Source organism: Gobius niger (genome assembly GCF_951799975.1).
Source record: "Gobius niger genome assembly, chromosome: 20".
NCBI lineage: Eukaryota > Metazoa > Chordata > Actinopteri > Gobiiformes > Gobiidae > Gobius > Gobius niger.
The window spans coordinates 21786530-21806539 of NC_136871.1; the positions used below are offsets into that span (position 1 = coordinate 21786530).

Consider the following 20010-nt stretch of genomic DNA (forward strand, 5'->3'; position numbering starts at 1 on the left):
GTGTGTGAAACACTTTTACATGCTGTAAGTTCAAGTGGTGTACAGAAAAGCAAACACTTTGAAAACAATGATAGGCCTACATAAGACTAAAAACTGTCATCACGGTATTATATATTAATTATATGGCCATACCGATGCTCTGCCCAATCCCGTCCGACCTTGGAAGCTAAGCAGGGAAGGGCCTGGTTGGTACTAGGATGGGAGACCGAGCGAATGTAGTGAGTGAGTGAGTGGTTGCTGGTGGTCGGAGGGGCCGATGGCGCAGACTGGTTGCCTCGCTTCCGTCAGTCTACCCCAGGGCAGCTGTGGCTACAATAGTAGCTTACCACCACCGGGTATGGAGTGAATGAATAGTGCAATGTAAAGCGTCTTTGAGTGTCCAGAAAAGCGCTATATAAAACCGATGCATTATTATTATTATTATTATTATTATTATTATTATTATTATTATTATTATTATTATTATTATTATTATTATTATTATTATTATTATTATTATTATTATTATTAACGTATTAATACAGACTTGTCCAAAGAGAAGCTAAAGAGCAGCTATGCAATCATTATAGTCAAGTGTAGAGAAACAATCAAAAACTGTCAAAAGCCTCGCGCTGTGGTAAATGTATCAAGTGAAAGCAGAAGAATGTTTTTGACTCCACCCGCCCCTCCTCCCTGTCGTGCGCTGCGTCAGGGTGCGTACCCCGGAAGTGTCCTGTCTACTGCAAACAGCTGAAACTTTACCACTTGGCAGAAGAAACAACCCGTAAATATGTCCTCTTCAGAACCAGTAAGTTAAGCTTTATATTTTTATCTATGTATTTTATGTCTTAAAATGCTCATTATGCGGGGAAGTTGTTCGCGCCTGTAGCAGAATTACTAAAAAGTTTATCTAGGACAGACATTTTAGAATACAGTAGTCACAATATTAATAAATTGGCCTAATCAATTGAGTCATGTACGTAAACCAGGGAATAACAAATCATGAAAAGTTACAAAATAGGACCTGTAATGTAGGCTTTGTTCAGTATCTTACTGTCTGAAGATGTACAAGGTAGTTATCACTTCTGTTGCATCTCCATCATATCCTGTTTGGGCTTAGCCTGCCAGGCCAGGCCAGACCAGACCAGACCAGACCAGACCAGACTACTATCCTCTACTTATTCTAAACGGGATCAGAAATACAGTAAGTGGGTCAGTAAGTGGGTGTGGCTGGTCAGGCTAGTGTGGACTGGCATACCATAAGTTTTGAAATTTGCATCTTTATTGTAAAATTCTTATAAGTTTCAAATGGGTCTGGACAGTTCATTTTGACATTTATTTCTTTCATTTTAAAACTTTACTTTGTTGATTATTCTGATGTTTTATTAATGATGTTTTGCTTTTGTCTAACACAGTTCTCGGACTCACACAACCAGCATAAGCGAATATCCACCAAGTCCAACCCAGGGTTTTTAGAGCGGCTCAGTGAGACAGTAGGAGGGACGCTGGTCGGTGTTGGTCTTTTCTTCTTGTCCATCTATATATTATTTAGTAATGAGGTAAAGAATTGTACGTCTTTGTGACATTTGAGGAAGTTTTTGTTTGGTGATCTAAAGCCACAATGTTCCTTTTCTCTTCAGGGGCGAGCGCTGCAAACACAGTTATCTCTGGATGAGGGACTCTCTCAGGTTGTGTCTTTAGACTCGTACTTTGGCCTTGATCTACAAAACAACAATCGCTTAGTTCATCTGTCGGCTAAGCTCCACACGGATCAGGTACAATAGTTTTAATACAAACGCTTTCTATTTCTTTGGTACAGATTCAGTTAAATATGTCATATTTTGTCATTGTACGCAGCCTCTTCACGACCCAAACTACAAAGTGGTTGTACAGGCTGTAAAGCTGAAAAGGGAAGTCGAGATGTATCAATGGGTGGAGTATTCAGAAAGCAGGTGTGAAAAGTACTTGTCAAGATTATGGCAGCTAATGGGGATCCCTATAATCAACAAATAAACAAATGTGCGGAAAATGTATTTCTATTTTTTAAATTGTATTAGATCCCGACAAATATGGGTTTTTGGGGTCTGATACTAATACTGATATGAAAGGGGTTGGCTGAATATAAATTAATGTGAAGTCTCTAAAATAGCCTGTGGTTAACATTTATTATTATAGTACAGGTTTCAATCATAGAAATATAGCTAATAGAGGTGATGTTTTCTAAGGTCAATGCCGATTATTGGGATTCTGATTGGCCGATGCCGATGTCTCGTCTACAATCCTGTGTATGATGTTTCTAAATGTGTCAGTGTTGAACTGTGACAGGAGGGGGCGCTGTATGAGGGGAATAGGGCTGATTTATTCAGGACAATCATGTTTAGTGGGAAAGACACAAATTAGTAGCTTCCATAACAAAAAAGGGTAAGTCTCTATCGCTTATGGTTTCAAAATTACAAGCACAACTCTACAACATAAAATATATGAAGTAGGTGTACAAACCTGTGACCATTGTTTCCACTGGGATGTTTCTTTGCTCCTATAAGAGGCCTTTTATTAGTCGAAATCGGCTGATAGCTGATATTGTAAAATACACAAATATCGTCCGATTTATCAGTCGGGCCCTAAATGATATATTATTATCATGTTGTTGTTGTTGTTTTTGAGGGACTACCAAGAGAACGGTGAGACAAAAACAGAAAGGACCTACACGTACAGTAAGTCTGGATTTTCATCATCGTCAATTAAAAAAAGTAAAATGAATAGCTAAAATAACAAAATATTTCACTCTATTTTCATAAGATACTGAATGGAAATCAGAGCTGGTGAATAGTCGTAACTTTGACAAGGAAATTGGTCACCAGAACCCAAGGTACTGTCTGCTTTAATGCTTTATAGATGACAGACATGTTTTGTTTATGTCAATCATGGCAAGTGTTTTTTCTGCCAGTGCTATGGCTGTTGAGAGTGTGACAGTGGTGGCTCCTGAAGTCAGAGCCGGACCTTTCATTCTGTCCAAAGGTATTGCAGACACCTCCTGAGTACAGTTATTGTCTGAAGCCATTTCTAATGTGTATGTTTTCTTCAGGGCTGATAGACAACATTAACAACTTTCAAACACTAAGCTTGAGAGACTTTAACGCCTTAAATCTTGATCCTTTTCTCACTGTTCACGATGATTACTTCTACCACACTCAGTACCCGCGGAGACCAGAAGTGAGGCCCAAGATTACTATAATGTCTATTGAGAAATTAACTGCACATAGTTCTTCTTTTTTTACTCATCATTAGTTTTTACCTTTTAGGTTGGTAACGTGCGAGTGAGATTTTCCTTTGCTGGTCTCAGTGGAGAACCCTCTTGGCTTGGGCCTCCTCAAACCGTGAGTGATTTTCTACAAGCGGGTCACATCTAATGCTTTTAAAAGCCCAAATACTACATTTTAATGCTCGCAAAAAATCGGTGCGTATTTTATTCCTTAAGATTTGCAAACATTCCATCAAACAGAGGAATGAGGGGAAATTTCGATATTCAAAAGCAAATTGGACACAAGTCTGACGTGTCTGGCAGTATTAGTCTTTCAACAAACTTAGACAATAACTAAATGCCACTGTTTGTAGTGTATTTTTCTATTCTAAATATTGTCATTCCTGAGATTGTCATGTGAGCGGGAGAGTTGTCTGAGCAAAATTGTCTTTTAGTGTTTGTCTATATGTAACTGTTGTGTAACTTGACCTATATTGTGCTGTATTGTTTTAAGTTTTAACAGTTTTGGGTTAGGTGCGGCATCTCAAGGGTTTTCCATTAATGCATTTACAATTTCACAATAATAATAGTTTAGCAATACCATTATTTGCGCCTCAAAATTAGTTTTAATGCCAGAGTTACATTCTTTGCATTTTAATGACTTCTAAGGCCTTAATTTCATTTATTGTATTTTAAAGCTTTTTAATGTCCCGTAGAATCCCTGAATGTGGGACGCGAGCTGCTTATTTGGTAGAAATCCACTGCAGTTCTAATTTTTAACATTATATCAGTTGTTTTCATATTACTTACTTACTTACTATTATTCATCATACTTGTCACCTACTAAAATAGTTTTTTAGGGGACCTGAATTTGTTCTGGTGGCACACTAGAAGCCAAAAATTTTAGGTTGTATATATTGAGTTAAGTTTAAAATGTATGTATTTTTTTTTACAGGCGAGTATTGTAGCAATGCAGAGAGGGGAGCAGCTGATGCCATTTAAAACTAAATCTGGGGACATTTTGGAGTTTCTTTACTTGGAAAACCTTTCCGCTGAGGTACGATTTGTTTACTGTCACAACTCCACTGTTTATTTATTATTCAAGTTTACATGTAAAACATCTCTTGTAGGAGGTTTTTGCCAAGGAGCATCAGTCCAATAGTCTTAAGACTTGGGGGCTCCGAATGGCTGGTTGGGCCCTCATGTGTCTGGGCATTCAGCTGGCTATGCGCATTATCTACACCCTCGGTAAAACAAAGCCTCTCTGTTTTTTTTTCTTGTCATTCTTTGAACTTTGTTGTTTTTCTATAACTGAGCTTTTGTGTCTTTGCAGTGGACTGGGTTCCGATCCTCAGAGAGCTGGTGTCTGTGGGCATCAAGATCTTTGCTGTGTGCGTGTCCTGCTCTCTCTCGCTCCTCGTCATTGCAGTCGGCTGGCTGTTTTACCGTCCGCTTGTGGCTTTTTCTTTAGGGGCTGTGGCGATGATCCCCGTTTTTCTTGCTCGTTCAGGATTTCCAGCCAAGAAAGATGAATGACTATTGAACTGAACTGAACTTTGGTTTAACATAGGAATGTGTGCCCTTTGTAATAATAATGCATTTACGGGGATCTTTACTTAGACTTACCTATTTTTTTTAATTTTTGTTCATGCGTTAAGGGTGTATTTTTCTTAATATCCTTTGTTACAATTCATTATCTGGTGATAAAAAACAAAGCAACTGCCAATGTTTTTTGGCAGATTGACGAGTGTGGGATGCATTCCTGTTCTGCAATAAACCTGGTACTTAGTTAAGCTTTTTGTTTTGAGATTGAGTTTTAAATATGCCAAAGAAATTGCTATCTGCACTGAAACAAAAAAAAAGCACTCAATCGTGTCAAGTGGGACTGCACTGATATGAAACCTTGTATGTAAAATAAAGTTACATGAAGCTTTGTATTATTTTGCTTTCTGCCTTGTGTTTGAGATGGCTTTGACGATTCACTTGAAAGCTAATTTGCTCAATGAAAACCACATTTATATCAATGGCAGATATTTTTTGGAGGAATAGGGTTTATTGATTTAAAAGATTTAAAATGGTCATAATACACAGTCTGTTCAAAGCATCAACACTGGCCTTAAAAATGTGTCAATGTTAGTTGCATTATCATTCACAAAATTACATGTTAAATGTGTACTTCAAATGGAAAGATTTTTACAAAGTAATTTATTACACAAAACACTACGGTTTCCATTTGTAATTTACCAAAATGAGTTTCCCGTCTCAGTGTGCACAAAATTTGAAGCTGAAGCACTTAGTGTGAGCATCTGTTGAAATATTTGTCGAACAATCTGTTGAAATATTTCAAGGACGATGGGTCACAGTGTTTAGGTACTTCACCCCAGTTAGCTGTGGAAACATTCCTTAGATCAGCACTGGGGCTTAACTTAAGCACTTAACTGTAGTTGGCAGGTATGACCCCAGGCTAACCTCCATTACAGAGCAAGAGTTGAAAAAAAGAAAGTTTCAATATGGCAGCTTTACTTATGTTAAAAGTACAAAAAAGTATTTCCATTACCGCAAACTTGAATACTGACAGAACCTGACTACTTGCTTAAGACAAAAAGTAAAAGCATTACACCTTTAGTAAAAACTGGGGAGAACAGTCTTTATGTGGATTGTTTGAGGGCAGGTTTCCCCCCAGACAGGAAGCAGTCCTCCTTTTACAGTAAGAGGCATTTATTGCTCTTCTTGCCCCGTTTGGCCTGTAGTGCAGCCCTAGTGGCCATCTCAAAAACTTCCCTCACACCATCCTTTGTTTTTGCAGAGCACTCCATGTATCCAAAGGCATTAATCCTGGTTGTCATGTCCCGTCCATCCTCTGGTTTGACTGGTTCCTAAGTTAAACAATAAGAATTTATATATTGAAGATCACTTTACTAAATATGACCAATATTTATTTACCTGCTTCATTTTGGCAAGTTCCCTTCGGGTGTGTTCATCGTTGCGTAGGTCCTTTTTGTTTCCCACCAGTATAATAGGAACATTGGGACAGAAGTGTTTAACCTCTGGAGTCCACTTTTCAGGGATATTTTCTGCATAGTAAAATAGAAATTGTTTAATTAACATGTAACAGTGACAGTGTTAAAACAATTTCTGAGTGCCTACCAAGACTGTCAGGGCTGTCGATAGAAAAGCACATAAGGATCACATCAGTGTCTGGATAGGAGAGTGGGCGCAGTCTGTCATAGTCTTCTTGGCCAGCTGTATCCCACAAGGCTAGTTCAACCTGCAGAAAAAAAAACACCACCACCATGACAACTTGAATATTCGACTCTGATAAGACTTTATGGACCACAATTAGGGCTGTCACGATAATCACTATATCGACTTATCGTTCAATAAATAACAGATAGACGCTACATTTTTGTGCTCGATGTTTATTATATCGAGCAGCTTGTGTGGTATTTTAGGATATGATGATGCACTTTTAGACCAAAGGTTTAGTCATTTTTATGCCTGAGAGTTGACAATATCCAGTATCGTCATTGTCAATAACATCGTTTATTGCGATACTTTCCTGCCTCAATATATATCGAACATCAAATTTGTTACCGTGACAGGCCTAACCACAATTCATGAATTTATGCCATGTATAGATCCTTCTCAGTCATGTGGCTTTTGGAACTGTGCCGATTGAAATGTAAATTAAAAGGGAACCTCAAATGAATGGACAAATCAAATAATAACATAACAACAGGCACACTCATGGTGGGCGGTGTTACGAACAGCTGATTGCCAAACAAAATGACAGAGACTGAGAATGAGATTATTCTACAGTGTCTCTATTCTACAGTGAATTTGCTGTTGTGGTTGGACAAATAAAAATTCAAAATCTAGATCTAGTTCAGGGATCACTTTTCATGGTCATTCATTACAACTCATGATCATTTTGGTCGTCAACCAATTGATTTTTATAGTAATGGTCTAAAACCGCCCTTATGAACACAGAATGTCGAAACGCATTGGTTATCCACACTATACGTTTTTTATTTTTTGAATGGCATGCCCTTTGACTGCTGGTCATTCCTTTTAATCAATTTCACCTGATCTTCAATTTGGCCCCATTCTAGCAGAGCACATGTTTCTGGAACACTTTCAAGGACCCTGAAGCACTCACCTTTGCTGTAATCTTAGGATTTTTATCTCATTTGAACCAGATTATGATCAAAATAATTTGTCTGAAAACCTCTTGATTGAGCAATGAGCATATATGATGTATTTAATATTTGGACATTACCTCTCTTGGACATGTTTGCCTTGATACTACATTTGCTTGAACATTACATTGTTTTGTGTTTTAAAGTTTGGGTCAGCCCTGTGAGGCAACTTCTGTTGTGATATTGGGCTATACAAAACAATTGATTTATTATTAACGGCACGGTAGCACAGCGGTTAGTGCTTGTGCTTCACAGCTAGAAGGTCTGGGTTCGATTCCCACCAAGGACGGGGCCTTTCTGTGTGGAGTTTGCATGTTCTCCCCGTGTCTGCGTAGGTTTCCTCCGGGTACTCCGGTTTCCCCTCCCACTAAAAACATGTACATTAGGCCAGGATGTTTGAGAGTGTGTTTGAGAGTGCACATGGGGGACGACGGATGAAAATTAGCCTAAGGCTACAATCCGGTGTGGCTTGTTCATTAACTTGCACTGTCCCTACCAAATAAACCATAAATAAAAAACCATGGCAGCATGATATTGAAAAAAAAAAAGTATATGGGTTTGCAATATTGTAATATTTTACTCATCCGTTTCAGTGTTCCTTAGAATTTTTAAAGTAATTTGTTTTTCAGCAAGTTGTGACAGAACAATAACCCTAAAGCAACAACAAGCTGAGGCTAAAATTGAACTGAATTAGAAAAATTATAACTAAAACTGAACCTTAGCACATTTACATGTTCTGTGCATTATTTATTTTTTTGCCCGAGTTTGCAGAAAATTTGTTGAGCTCAGTCAGATGGAGGACTTTTCGATACATTGTGACTTCTTACAATAAGGATATTGCAAAGCCTAATATTGCAAAACAATATTTTTTTGTGATATATTGTAAAGCCCTATGTACCTAATCGATGTACCATTTTGATCAAATTGTAATAACACTGAAGCAAATGAATTGTTGATTTAAATCGTCCACTAGAGATTGCAGCTCCATCACAAAAATACAATCATAAACAGTAAACCGCTAAAATTCGACAATGATCCCTTGTTTTTTGTGCATGTTTTGTATCTATATGTCCCGGTAGAGATGGAATATTTCACATTGCCCTATACACATGGAGGAATATGCATTCAGCGTCAATCTCTAGTAGCCATAAAATTACAGTGACAGAGATTTTTATATAAACACAAAAGCCAATAGTTATGGGGTTCTTTTGGTCACTCATGGCCAGAGTAGCTAAAATATTTACTCAAGCAAGAGTGACTTTTCTTTTAAATAATCTTACTCCAGAAGAAGTAAAAAGTAGTGACCAAATTAATTACTCAAATAAGAGCAAAAAAGTACCTGTGGAAAATGCTACTTCAGTATTGTGAATACTGAGTAACGGAGCACAAAAGTTATGAGTATGACATCAGTTTCATGTGTCAATATGAAGCTTTTGTAACTTAGGAATTGACTCACTGTGGAATAAGTAAGAGTACAAATACTGGTATGTACTTGAGTAAATGTCTTACCTGTTTGCCGTCCACTTCAATGTCAGCTACATAATTCTCAAACACTGTGGGCACGTACACTTCTGGAAACTGGTCCTTACTGAAGACGATCAAGAGACACGTCTTTCCACAAGCACCGTCTCCCACTATGACCAACTTTTTCCTAATCGCTGCCATAACTACAGCGTGGAGAGAAAAAGGAAAATGTCACCAAAGGTGTCATCTTCACCAACAGCGAAAACAAACATTGATGTCGTATTACAACCAGTTACATTAATCCATGGAGGGAAAAGTTGTAGCAGTATCCTTCATTTGTGTTGACAGAAGCAGACCTGTCTCTGACCAATAACGGAGGCTTACCAATCAGCTGATTCAGCTGGAGCTAGTGGTGCAATACATTCACATATTGCTACAGAAAACAAACCAAAGCACAACCAAATGGATATACACACTTTATCTAATGCCGTTTAACTTCAATGTTACTCTATTATTTCCGCCTGATAACGCAAATAATAAGCGACCCACCCACCCAGCACAAGCTGATGTAGATTAACCAATACATATTTCTACACTGCAGCGAGGGATGTCGTAATATATCAATGCGTATACTCCTCGGCCTAAAATACATAAACCACATTCACACAGTCTATATGCAGAATGAAGGTTTACTAAGTATTTTCAAAGACTTGAAATATAGGGCTAACCAGTTAGCTTTAGCCACAAAGGTGACTCTCGTGATAGCTAACGGTAAGTTTACTTCTCCTATAAAGTTAAAACCTATCATTGCTTTAATATATTTGCTATTCTGTTAAAGTGGTATATTTTCCGTTTAGTTGGACACACATCTACTCATTCGGACTCGAATAAGCAGGTGAGGACTTTTTTGAGTACGAAACCGGCTTCATGTAACTAGTTTAGGGCTAGCTTAGCATAGCTTCCGTAAAACGGAAGTCAATAGCGACTTTTGGTTAGCTTCGAGCGATAGCAAAATATCGGTAGAAAATACAGTAATCCCGTGTACAAGTAGATACATTGAGACTTCCAATTAGGAATATTAGACACGTGGGTTACTGGTGATCAAAATGTAAATACCCACCGATGATTGATGAGAAATATATCCAAAAGCTTTGTTGGTCTCCGTAGGAGTCGGCGAATGGGCCCCGCTGCTCAGGATTAACAGCAGGGAAGAAGTGAGGGAGGAGGGGGTGGGGACTCTGTTACTCACAACATCACTGTCAACAGCCACTGCAGGGCTGCTCAGGGCTTTACCTGAAGGTCAGCAGCCTCCCCGCTTTCATTTCATTGCATTGGAGCATTCTTTATGCATTCGCACTGTAATATAAATCTTGCTGACCCTTGCCAGGTTATCAGCCTGGTGCCTCCAAAAGGCATTTTGCAGCTGGTCTGTGTAAGAGCAATGGCTCCACTCCAAGTTCCTTTTGGATGGCTGATTTTGACTGTTTGTATCCGTTATCTTATTGTAGGGTAGGCCTACTTTCTGTCATGACCCAAAACTGTGATGATGATAGATGAGATTACATATGAGACAGAGCATGCTGATATAATGTGACTTTTGCCGCAGATCCATCACCTGCATAAAACATGAAAACGAGATTTTTAATCGCAATGCGTTTTATCCTGGGCAAAAAGGTCAAATAAAATAAAAATAAAAGATGTTGACCCACCGTTCCAAAACATATGTACAAAATCAATGTTATTCTTAATTAAGCTGTATATAATCACATAGCCGCGAACATACAGAAGAGAATAAATAAGAATCTTTATGAGCATATGACACACTCAAAGCAATTTTACCAAAACAGAAATGTCATCATTAATGTATCTCTTTTGGTTTTAACATTTTTAAATTATGTTTATATAATTGATGTGTGGCCACAGGAAGTGACATTTAAAGAGATAATGGACTTGCCCCTTCTCCTTTTACAGGATTTCATTAAACCAAAGACTGGGAGATGGATATGGGTACCAGGGCCACTGCTCAGGAGGTTCCACACTGGTGCACCACATTTGGACAGACTGTGGTCTTTCTCATTATCAATCAGAAAGACTACAACAATGGTTACTTTTAAATCACATCTAAACAGTGGCTAGAGAAGACCGTTTTATTGTAAATACATGAATCATTAAACACGGGACGGGATCTTAACACTGTCCATTGTTCCAATATATGGTATATGTACACTCTTGAGATATACTTTGATGTTTGGAGTAGCAGGAAAACTGTATTTGATATGGGAAATATGTACATTTCGGGATACATCATCAGTATGATGCCTTTGAATCATGGGGTGTCATCAAAGGTGGCCAGCTACAGGGTGATCAAGCCTGAGCTTGTGTCCCATGCCCAATCATGAATGGCCAAGTTGTTTAAATGGCGCTACCTGGATTCACAAGTGTGGGTGGGGGAAAGTTGGTTAGCAGATCATGTTGCTGTTCTTTGAACCCAGTAAAGGTCATTCCGCTTGATCCATTTCCACTGACTGCTTCTTTCGGCTGCTTCAGAGACTGATCTTATTGTCTGCCGCAGAGCTTGCCCATGGATGCAAAGGACTTTCAGCAGCCTCATGATGGAAGAAGCCACAAATCCTCTGCATCCCACTTCAACTGGATAGACTTTTGCATTGGATCCTCGCTGTTGCGCATTTGCTGCCAGTTCCGTGTAGAGCAGTTTCTTGCGCTCATAGGCCTCTTCTACCGAAGTCTCCCATGGGACTGTAAGTTCTACGATGTATACAGACTTCAGCTAAGGGGACCAGAGAACTAAGTCTAGCCTAAAGGTGGTGGCTGCAATCTCTGGTGGAAAGATAAGTTGTTTGCCGATATCAACCAGCATCTTCCAATCCCGGGCCTTGGCTCGCTGTCCAGCTTCTGATTTGGTAGAAGGATGCTTTGACTTCTACTGACCTTCTCAAATGAATGTTGGTGCCATGCTGGAATTGGTTCCTCCCAGGGCGGGGTAAGGAGTTGATGGTATTCCTCTTGCCCTCAAGAGCAGCTGCAAGACTCTTGAGGACCTGGTTGTGCCTCCAGGTATAGCGGCCTTGTGTGAGGCTGGTCTTACAACCAGTCAGGATGTGTACTTAATGAAATGTCTGTATATCATGTATTCTGCTCTGTTGTTGAATGAGTCAGAGTTCTATGGAATTTTCTTTCGTCTTTTCTAGAACTTTTCTACATAGATGTGACACTCCATTGTGTAAAATTATGGTTAATACCGAGGAATTTTCCATTTATACTAAATAAGTACTGCACAGAAATCAGTCACATCCAGGATGGTGTTATACTACAGGTGTACGTGTACCATACTCTTCATTTTATTTTAAATTACATTTTTTCTTTGATTTCTCATTCACATGATGGCTCACAAATGGCCATCATGTAACCTCACCTTGTTCCACAAACACCATTAACAAGGCTCTGTTGTTCTGGCACTAAAAAATTATTGTGAATTAAAACAAAGAAGCTGTTCATAAATAACAGTGCAAACATTACAGTCAAGTAACAATGCTACTTATTGTTACTTATGGAGTGGGACCTATGTTAAATCCATCATATATGGAAAGGGTAGTCTTGCAGCTAGTCAAGCTGAAGCAGTGTCGATTGGAGTGGCAGCAGGACTGGGCAGTTTGTGTGTCTCTAGTGAGTCAGGCTAAATGCTGCAAAGAAGGGAAAACGTTTGGCCTGTGCAGTGGTCGCCATAGTTTTAAAATCAATCTTCTGTCATTGCTTGTTGACTGGAAATGTCCTGCTTGAATTTGAGTATAATCCTTGTCCTTGACATCTCTATAGCCCTGTGTCTCATCATCTGTGCATTGCTGGATGAGGACATTAGGAACCAACTTACAGTGAGCAGAAGATAAACAGTCCCTGATGAGCCCCTGTTGTACTTGATGCACATACTGGTGGGTCCACAGCAGGTCCTGACAGAGAGGGTGAGCATGTACATGGACGAAAGCACCAAACCATGCATTGAGGTTTCTAACCCAAATCCAATAACCTGAGACTGACACTAGCTGTGAGGAAGGAGGCTGAGGACTGAGCGTGAGAACCACTAAACAGGATGAAACATCTGAGATCCATAAGTACATCAAGGACAAGGCTCCAACAGATAAGGTGCTCAGTGAATATCTCAGAAAAAGGGTAACAGAGGATGAAGTGCTGGAGGTTCCGTCATGGGATGACAAGCCCCTAAACGGGATGTACCATTGAAACGTGAAATGGCGGACATCAAAAAATCTTACCACTGGCTGGACAGAGCTGGACAGAGCAACAGCACAGAGGTACTCATGGCTGCACAGGAGTAGGCCTTGAACACCACACTCCAAAAGAAACATAAAAAAGCCAAATGGAAATTTTTAAATGCACACAAGGATAAAGACTTTAGTTTTCGGAGACATATCCTGTGGTCTGAGGGGGAAAATAATTCAATTTTTTTGGCCATAATGACCATCGTCATGTTTGGAGAAAATAATTATCTTTTCAGTGTGATAGCAGCAGAAAGCACAGTAATATTCTGTGAAAAGGGACTTTATAGAAATTTTTGGCCATAATGACCATCGTCATGTTTGGAGAAAATAATTATCTTTTCAGTGTGATAGCAGCAGAAAGCACAGTAATATTCTGTGAAAAGGGACTTTATAGAAATTGTAGCACCCACCATTCCTGTACCAATTACATGCAGCTCTGATTGACGGCCCGTGGACCGGACTGCGAGAAACGACCTGACCACACAATGGTTAACTTTAATTGTCTGCTGGGCTGAGTTGATCAAGTTAAGGACGTTTCACTTAATGTATCAACAAAAGCTTCTTCATGGACAACTGAGAGCCTGCACAAAATTGGTCACACACGTTACAATGAGCAAAATTGTTCTTTATTGGACAGTAGAACAACAGCTGTCAGCTGAATGTAGCCATACAGGTCGATGGAAGAGAGCACAGAGTGACACAGGTAAATTTACGAACAAAAAGAGAGAATCGTGGCCCAAATAAAGGAAAAAATAATATAACCAGTACAACAGATCAGAAAAGTTTTATGGTAGTAAAAAAAAAAAAAAATGTGATGGATTTGCCTTGACGTGTGACCATTATTAGCAATTGTAAATAAAAGAAAAAAAAAACCCAGTGACTGTATAAAAATAAGGTATTTTTACAGATCGCATGCATCCGTGTGCTCAACTGAGGGGAAATATAGAACTCTAGGACTCCGGGTATGGTATGGCTGCATCACTCTACAAAATGAAAATGTTTGGTCATTTGTCTGAACAAAGTTTGGCAGCACTTTGGGAGTTTGACAGGAAAGATACAGCGTATTCGAATAAGAAAAGAAAACTGCGTCGATCATGATGAACCTGTATTATAACTGTATAAAAAAGGAATCCGTGGGAGATTTGCTCATTTATCCAAAACTGTTTGCTTTGTTGCTTTTTGTGTAAGAAAGTCTAAAGTGCAGTGTTTAACTTTCCTCTCCATTTTCTCCCTTGATTAGCCGCTTGTTGCCCCTCTTTCCTCCTGGTCCACGAGGCTTTGCAAATGCCTGCTTCAGTGTGTGCTCCATCGGGTGCACCTCTTCGTACAGGAAGTCCTCTGTCAGCCCATCACCGCTGTCTATTTCCATCTGCAAAACACAAGCAATTTAACGCTTTTGTCTATCGCCACCCTTCTCAAAGTCCAGTACAAACTTATTGATCATAGAGGCCCCCAGCAACATGAATTAACTCTTCTTGGTTTCTGATAAATACATATGAATTTACAAATAAAAGTGATAAGATAAATCAGGGCTAAATACTTCAAATCAACACATAACAAATACACATAAATTAATTTTGCTAATGTAAATGATGTGTCTTATTGAATACTTTTCCTGAATCTGATGTGAGAGGGCTGTACCTTCTTTGTGACCTCCAGCTGGTAGTCCCTTTCCACTTCCTCCAATAGTCTGTTCTTGCAGCTCGAGTACAACATTCTCTCTTTGATACTACAGGTGTATCCAGGCATCGAGTATATAAACACTGAAAAGGAAACAAATAATTGATACAACTGGACACTTTCAGAATGGGATCAAGATGATTTTTTATAGATATAAAAATATCAAATTGTTAATGAATGTTAATTTTTTCTATTTAATGTACTTTTGTTACTTTTTTTTGCTTTTATTTACTTTTGTGCTTATAGCACTTTTATTATTTAAGGAATACTCCTGAAGTTAAACAGACAACCTTTTATTTTATTGTCAACCATTGTTTGTTTGTATGCTCTACAAATAAATTGGACTAGGATTTGGGAGATAGACAGACTTTTGGGCAACATTCCCTGTCTTTTAACCGTCTTTTCTAATTAGTTTCTATTGTAATGAGGGTTGAAGGTTTGATCCCCACTTTGAACAATGCACCCTGCCATTGTGCTCTTAAGAAACTTCACTGTGAGAGTCAACGGGACAAAGCACAAAATTTACCCTTAACTTACACTTTAATGTGCTCACGGTCCTGTGTGTCATGTTTTTTATTAATATGTACTGACCCAACTACATGCATAAAAAAATTATACTTGCCCTTATAACAGAACTTTTACATACCATAATGAAAATCATCTGTACTATCTGACATCCAGTACCCTGGCCAGCCACACTACAAGCTTTTCTGATTTTATACAAAGCCAATCGGAGAAATGCATGCTCTGTCCTTATCAAAACCATAGTTGCTAATGGGGGTAAAAAAGAAGAAATAAAAAGTCCACAAAGACACAAAAAAACAACAGGAACATCTGCTGCATTAACGTGAAGCATTAAAGGAACAGGCCACTGTTTTTACATACCGAGATATGTTCCTACCTGAGCTTAGACGAGTTGATGCGTACCTGCCTGGTCTTTGTGCGTGCGCTCAGTCACGCAAATGTTTTTTTATCATTTAGCCTCTTAGAGCATAGGTATAACTCCAAACTGGGGTGAAGTTGGAAGCTATTCTAACCGCATAAAGACCAGACAGGTACGCATCAACTCGTCTAAGCTCAGGTAACAACTTATCTCAGTATGGAAAAACGGTGGCCTGTCCCTTTAAACTGTTTAAATCATAGGTGTGTAATATATTATAATATAATTATTATGATAATATCATTATGAGTTTCTGTGGTGAAAAATATGCAAACATTTAGGAACTTTCTTTCCAATTTGAGTGACTCATGATGAAATGATTTGCTGTGAGCAGGCTTGCCAGGGTGGACATCGAGCACTGAGGTGGTTGGTTAGGCATTTTTTGTCCTATAGTGGATGGAATTAACAAATAATTGCACTGGATGCAGACAAGATACTCACCCAGGGCCTCTTGCAGCTGTCCTTGATGCGAGTGCTTAAAGACAAAAAGGTGGTATCTGGGTGCATCAGTTGGAATCCTGTAGGGAAGCTCGTGAGTCTCGGTGGGTTTGGTGTGCACCAGTTCAATGGTCTCTTTATCCACATCCAGCCTCTGTCACGACACACACAACATGTTCTGTTCATCACTCTGGTCATGCAGAAATGGTTTCACCAAATCTGCCAGCCAGTGACATTTCACGCTCAATTTCCTCACCAGTTGTATGTAGTTGATGCGTTTCTGCTTGAGTTGTTGCAGAGCACGTTTGGCATCTTCTTGTAAAGGGAAAGCAAGACCCTGCAGAGTTTGTGCTCTTTTGTCTAAACCAAACTCCATTGTTACCTGCAGGCACATTACAGTTTGACAAATGCAAGAAATAATTACTAAAACATGACATTTAAGAGTGAACTTTCTCAAAATCGATAAGTCCCATACCTTTGCTCGCGCTGTGGGAGTCCCAATTCTTCTCCTTTCATCCTGTGGACATAAATTATACGTAACATGATTTGTAAAGTAGGTCAAAAACATAAAAAACACATAAAGTTGCTATATTATCTGATGTAATGTACATCAAATGCATAAAAACATATACAGTAGCTATATTATCTGATGTATGTCAATTTAATTACTTACCCAAACGACCTTATCCTGCAGGGAAGCAAAGCACATACTGTACTGTATATAAGGTTGCTGTCCTACAAATGATACAGGATAGTACATCACGCAAACGTTGTGTGAGTTTTTTATACCTCTGTGACTTTAATCCGCTGCAGCTCCTGCTCTGCTGTCGTTAGTGGAGATGGTGATGATTGAGAGGAAACATGCTTCAAGTATCCCTGAAGGCACACGTCGTCCTGCATTGGAGCACCCAGAACGCCGTTAGTGGTAGAAATTAGCACGTTTTCAATAAACTGACAAGCAGATAATGTAACAAACCGCTGTTGTGCCAAACACTTCATCTTTTATGTGACCTCCTCCAAACTCCTTCTTTAGTGTGGCACGTGTTGCAGCATACATCATCTTCTGCCTCACCTGCACAGCACAAGTAAAAAGGATGCACCTCCACAGTTTGAATGCAGACAATAGCATAAATAAATAATCTGTGAAAGCACTCAGTTTTACACTTAATCGTATATTCGTTTGGAAGTGCAATTCTCTGATATCAGATAAAATGAAATAGCCTATTGTGAAGATATTGCCAAAACAGCTAATGGATATAAAAGCATATTACAAAAAATGTTCCTAATCATATCATTCAGTGTTTCCAAACGTACTGGTGACTGGTCAGGAGACCAGGCAATGAAGATCCACTCGTATCCCTGCGCATTCTTGGAGTCCAGTCTGTAGAGCATGTAGCACGGCTCCAAAGGCAGCAACAGCGGAAGCAAGAACTGGTCATAGTCTTTGTCCCAACTCTGTGCAGGCTCTCTGTAATAATCTAGCACCAACTGCTCTGTGGATGAAATGATCTTTATTCAATACTTTATGTGTCTCTAGAAGAAGTCGAGTAAGTGCAGTGAAGAGTATTCACCATTTCTGATGACGATCTTGACTATTCTGGTAGCACCTCCTCTCGCTCGGGCCAGAAAGTCTTTCAGGTCAGGTGTAGCTGAGGTAACCAGAGATACAGCAGACAAGTTAAAACTGAAGATGGGGGTTGAAGCACCTGAGACAGTTAGGTAAGTAAGAACCTGAGCCTGCACTGCACATTTGATCCACTGCCAGACTGTCACACTATCACCAAAGTACCTCTGACAGACAGGGGACATACAGGACAATGCGATCACACACCATTATTCATATAAAACAATTTCTTCTTTGACTAGAATTAGGACTTGGGGCATTTGATGGAACAGGATTTAGAGACACAGAGACTCCCTTCCATCTCCCTCACCATGGAAACCTAACAGTGCATCTCATAAATGATGAAAGATCAGGTGAGAGAGGTACGCTTCCGCAAAACTGTCCTCCAACGCTCCAGTTACAAAATGCCATAACACACAAAGGCTCAAACAAAAGCTTTAAACTTTTCAAACATACAAGCTTAAAACGTGATGCCGCTGGAGAGGTTTACTGCACAGTTACATTTGGCACGTCTTGCAGTCCATACAAAGAAACCACAGATAGATGTCAGATGAAAAAGTATGGTGGTAAAAGCTAAGAGGAAAATGAACATACTACACTTTTCATAGGGTTTGGTAATGATCTTAAGAAAACACCAAACACTCAAAATAAATATATAAAATACAACTTCCTACACTAATTATATATTCTAGCAGCTCAGTAAAAACCTAAAAATAGACTAATACTACTACTAATAATAAATAAATAAAAATACTTACCAATTATCCCTGTTTGGTGTGACATATCTTTGGCAGGTCTGTGCACCTCTTCGCTCTCCTCTCACGCTCAAAGGTCCCGGTCCAGAGCTGTGAGTGCGTGTCCTCAGGTCTCTTCTCGCCTCTCAAGAAGGACGACTGCCTCACCTGTGCGCAGCCAGACAGAGGGACCCGCGCGCACCACTGACATTGACCTGCCCCCGAGGGAGACTGAGGAGACTCTTAACACCTGAAATATAATCTGCGGAACTGTGGCTGATGAGTAATAACGCGGCTGTCAGGGGAGCTGCCACTTTAACCACTGATGTAAAACTCTTTGCGTATCGATGACCGCAAACTTTAAAGCTCTTTGTGGGGGAGCGAGGCCTGTGTCACGTACTGTAGACAGTGAGCACAACGACGCAGAGGGACTTGACGACAGAGAGGAGAGGATGCCCAGTAAGAAAAAACGGCCAATCATGACATCAGAGTTACAGATGCCGCCACTGTAGCTCATGCTGATGACATTTTATCACTCATTCATAAAGAGCTAAGTTTCAGCAGACGCAACGGCACAATCTCGAATATCCGGCCAGCTTGCCACATAAATCTGACGCGAGGCCAGAAACTGCCCATGACTTTCAAGGCTGCTCCCTGGAAACAACATTTTAAATATGAGCAACTTATTGTATTTGTATAAAAACATTTAGAAATATTGATTGGTACAACATTAACATTTACAAGAATAGAAATATTACTTAGCTATTCCCTATTTCCACAGTGGTGGCACGCTCAGTCGCAGCGGCTCAGGACTAACACCTGAACACAATTTCGTTGAACGCTTGTACAATGACAAATGGTAAATGGTCTCAACTTATATAGCGCTTTTCCACCTACATTAGGCACTCAAAGCGCTTTACAGCAAGGATCCACTCACCCATTCATACTCTCATTCATACACCAATGTACGCACACTGGGGGCAATGTGGGTGAAGTGTCTTGCCCAAGGACACAACGAAAATGTGCACTTTCAGGAGGTGGGATATAAATAAAACACTTACTTCATTTAGTCACGAAAAAAAGAAATTAAATAAAGGATGTTGGCAAATCATTATCCAAGTAGTATGAGGTCAGTTTTAAATCAGAGTTACTGGTCATAGAAAAAGAAAATTTTAATTCTACAATTTTTTTCTTATTATCAATGACAACACTGTATATAAGGATAGTTTAGAGAGCTCAGAGGGAGTCTCCCATGTAATTATCCAACTTCACCCCCTACTGCTGCTGACATGAGCTGTATAGAAACAGCAGCCTGCACAGGTGGGTGATAAGTGTGTACCTGTGAGGTTACCTGTGATGGGCTCATCTATAATTCACTCAGTGGTGAGTACACAGTCCAGGTGCCTCTACATTATTCAG

The 20010-nt window shown here is 39.5% G+C and overlaps 3 protein-coding genes across 3 annotated transcripts; 1 reads left to right on the forward strand and 2 right to left on the reverse strand.

Moving 5' to 3' along the window:
- Positions 1-689: 689 nt before the first annotated feature.
- tmem43 (transmembrane protein 43) lies at positions 690-5067 on the forward strand. Its single transcript, XM_079578621.1, has 12 exons — positions 690-787; positions 1395-1538; positions 1620-1754; positions 1837-1931; positions 2644-2693; positions 2779-2848; positions 2927-2997; positions 3065-3192; positions 3282-3356; positions 4176-4277; positions 4351-4468; positions 4554-5067. The coding sequence occupies exons 1-12, from the start codon at positions 770-772 to the stop codon at positions 4754-4756; spliced, it is 1209 nt and encodes a 402-aa protein (XP_079434747.1). The 5' UTR covers positions 690-769; the 3' UTR covers positions 4757-5067.
- Positions 5068-5280: 213 nt separating this feature from the next.
- LOC306979747 (transforming protein RhoA) lies at positions 5281-10163 on the reverse strand. Its single transcript, XM_079578845.1, has 5 exons — positions 10004-10163; positions 8929-9086; positions 6368-6488; positions 6164-6294; positions 5281-6096 (listed from the first exon to the last, which is right to left on the reverse strand). Exons 2-5 carry the CDS (start codon positions 9082-9084, stop codon positions 5923-5925), a joined length of 582 nt encoding a protein of 193 aa, XP_079434971.1. The 5' UTR covers positions 9085-9086; positions 10004-10163; the 3' UTR covers positions 5281-5922.
- Positions 10164-14271: 4108 nt separating this feature from the next.
- twf2b (twinfilin actin-binding protein 2b) lies at positions 14272-18744 on the reverse strand. Its single transcript, XM_079578829.1, has 10 exons — positions 18616-18744; positions 17805-17882; positions 17548-17726; positions 17210-17305; positions 17023-17127; positions 16709-16750; positions 16490-16615; positions 16237-16387; positions 14817-14938; positions 14272-14544 (listed from the first exon to the last, which is right to left on the reverse strand). The coding sequence occupies exons 1-10, from the start codon at positions 18638-18640 to the stop codon at positions 14383-14385; spliced, it is 1086 nt and encodes a 361-aa protein (XP_079434955.1). The 5' UTR covers positions 18641-18744; the 3' UTR covers positions 14272-14382.
- Between the last annotated feature and the right edge of the window lie 1266 nt (positions 18745-20010).

Coding starts and splice junctions, on each gene's coding strand:
- tmem43 (XM_079578621.1), top strand. Junction 3,193..3,281: donor AGTACCCGCGGAGACCAGAA/GTGAGGCCCAAG, acceptor TTTACCTTTTAG/GTTGGTAACGTGCGAGTGAG. Junction 4,469..4,553: donor GCGCATTATCTACACCCTCG/GTAAAACAAAGC, acceptor GTGTCTTTGCAG/TGGACTGGGTTCCGATCCTC.
- LOC306979747 (XM_079578845.1), bottom strand. CDS start 9,084: ATGGCAGCGATTAGGAAAAAGTTGGTCATAGTGGGAGACGGTGCTTGT. Junction 6,489..8,928: donor TTGAAGTGGACGGCAAACAG/GTAAGACATTTA, acceptor TTTTTTCTGCAG/GTTGAACTAGCCTTGTGGGA. Junction 6,097..6,163: donor AACTTGCCAAAATGAAGCAG/GTAAATAAATAT, acceptor TGTTTAACTTAG/GAACCAGTCAAACCAGAGGA.
- twf2b (XM_079578829.1), bottom strand. CDS start 18,640: ATGTCACACCAAACAGGGATAATTG. Junction 16,751..17,022: donor AGCGGATTAAAGTCACAGAG/GTATAAAAAACT, acceptor TTATGTCCACAG/GATGAAAGGAGAAGAATTGG. Junction 14,545..14,816: donor AGCTGGAGGTCACAAAGAAG/GTACAGCCCTCT, acceptor TGTGTTTTGCAG/ATGGAAATAGACAGCGGTGA.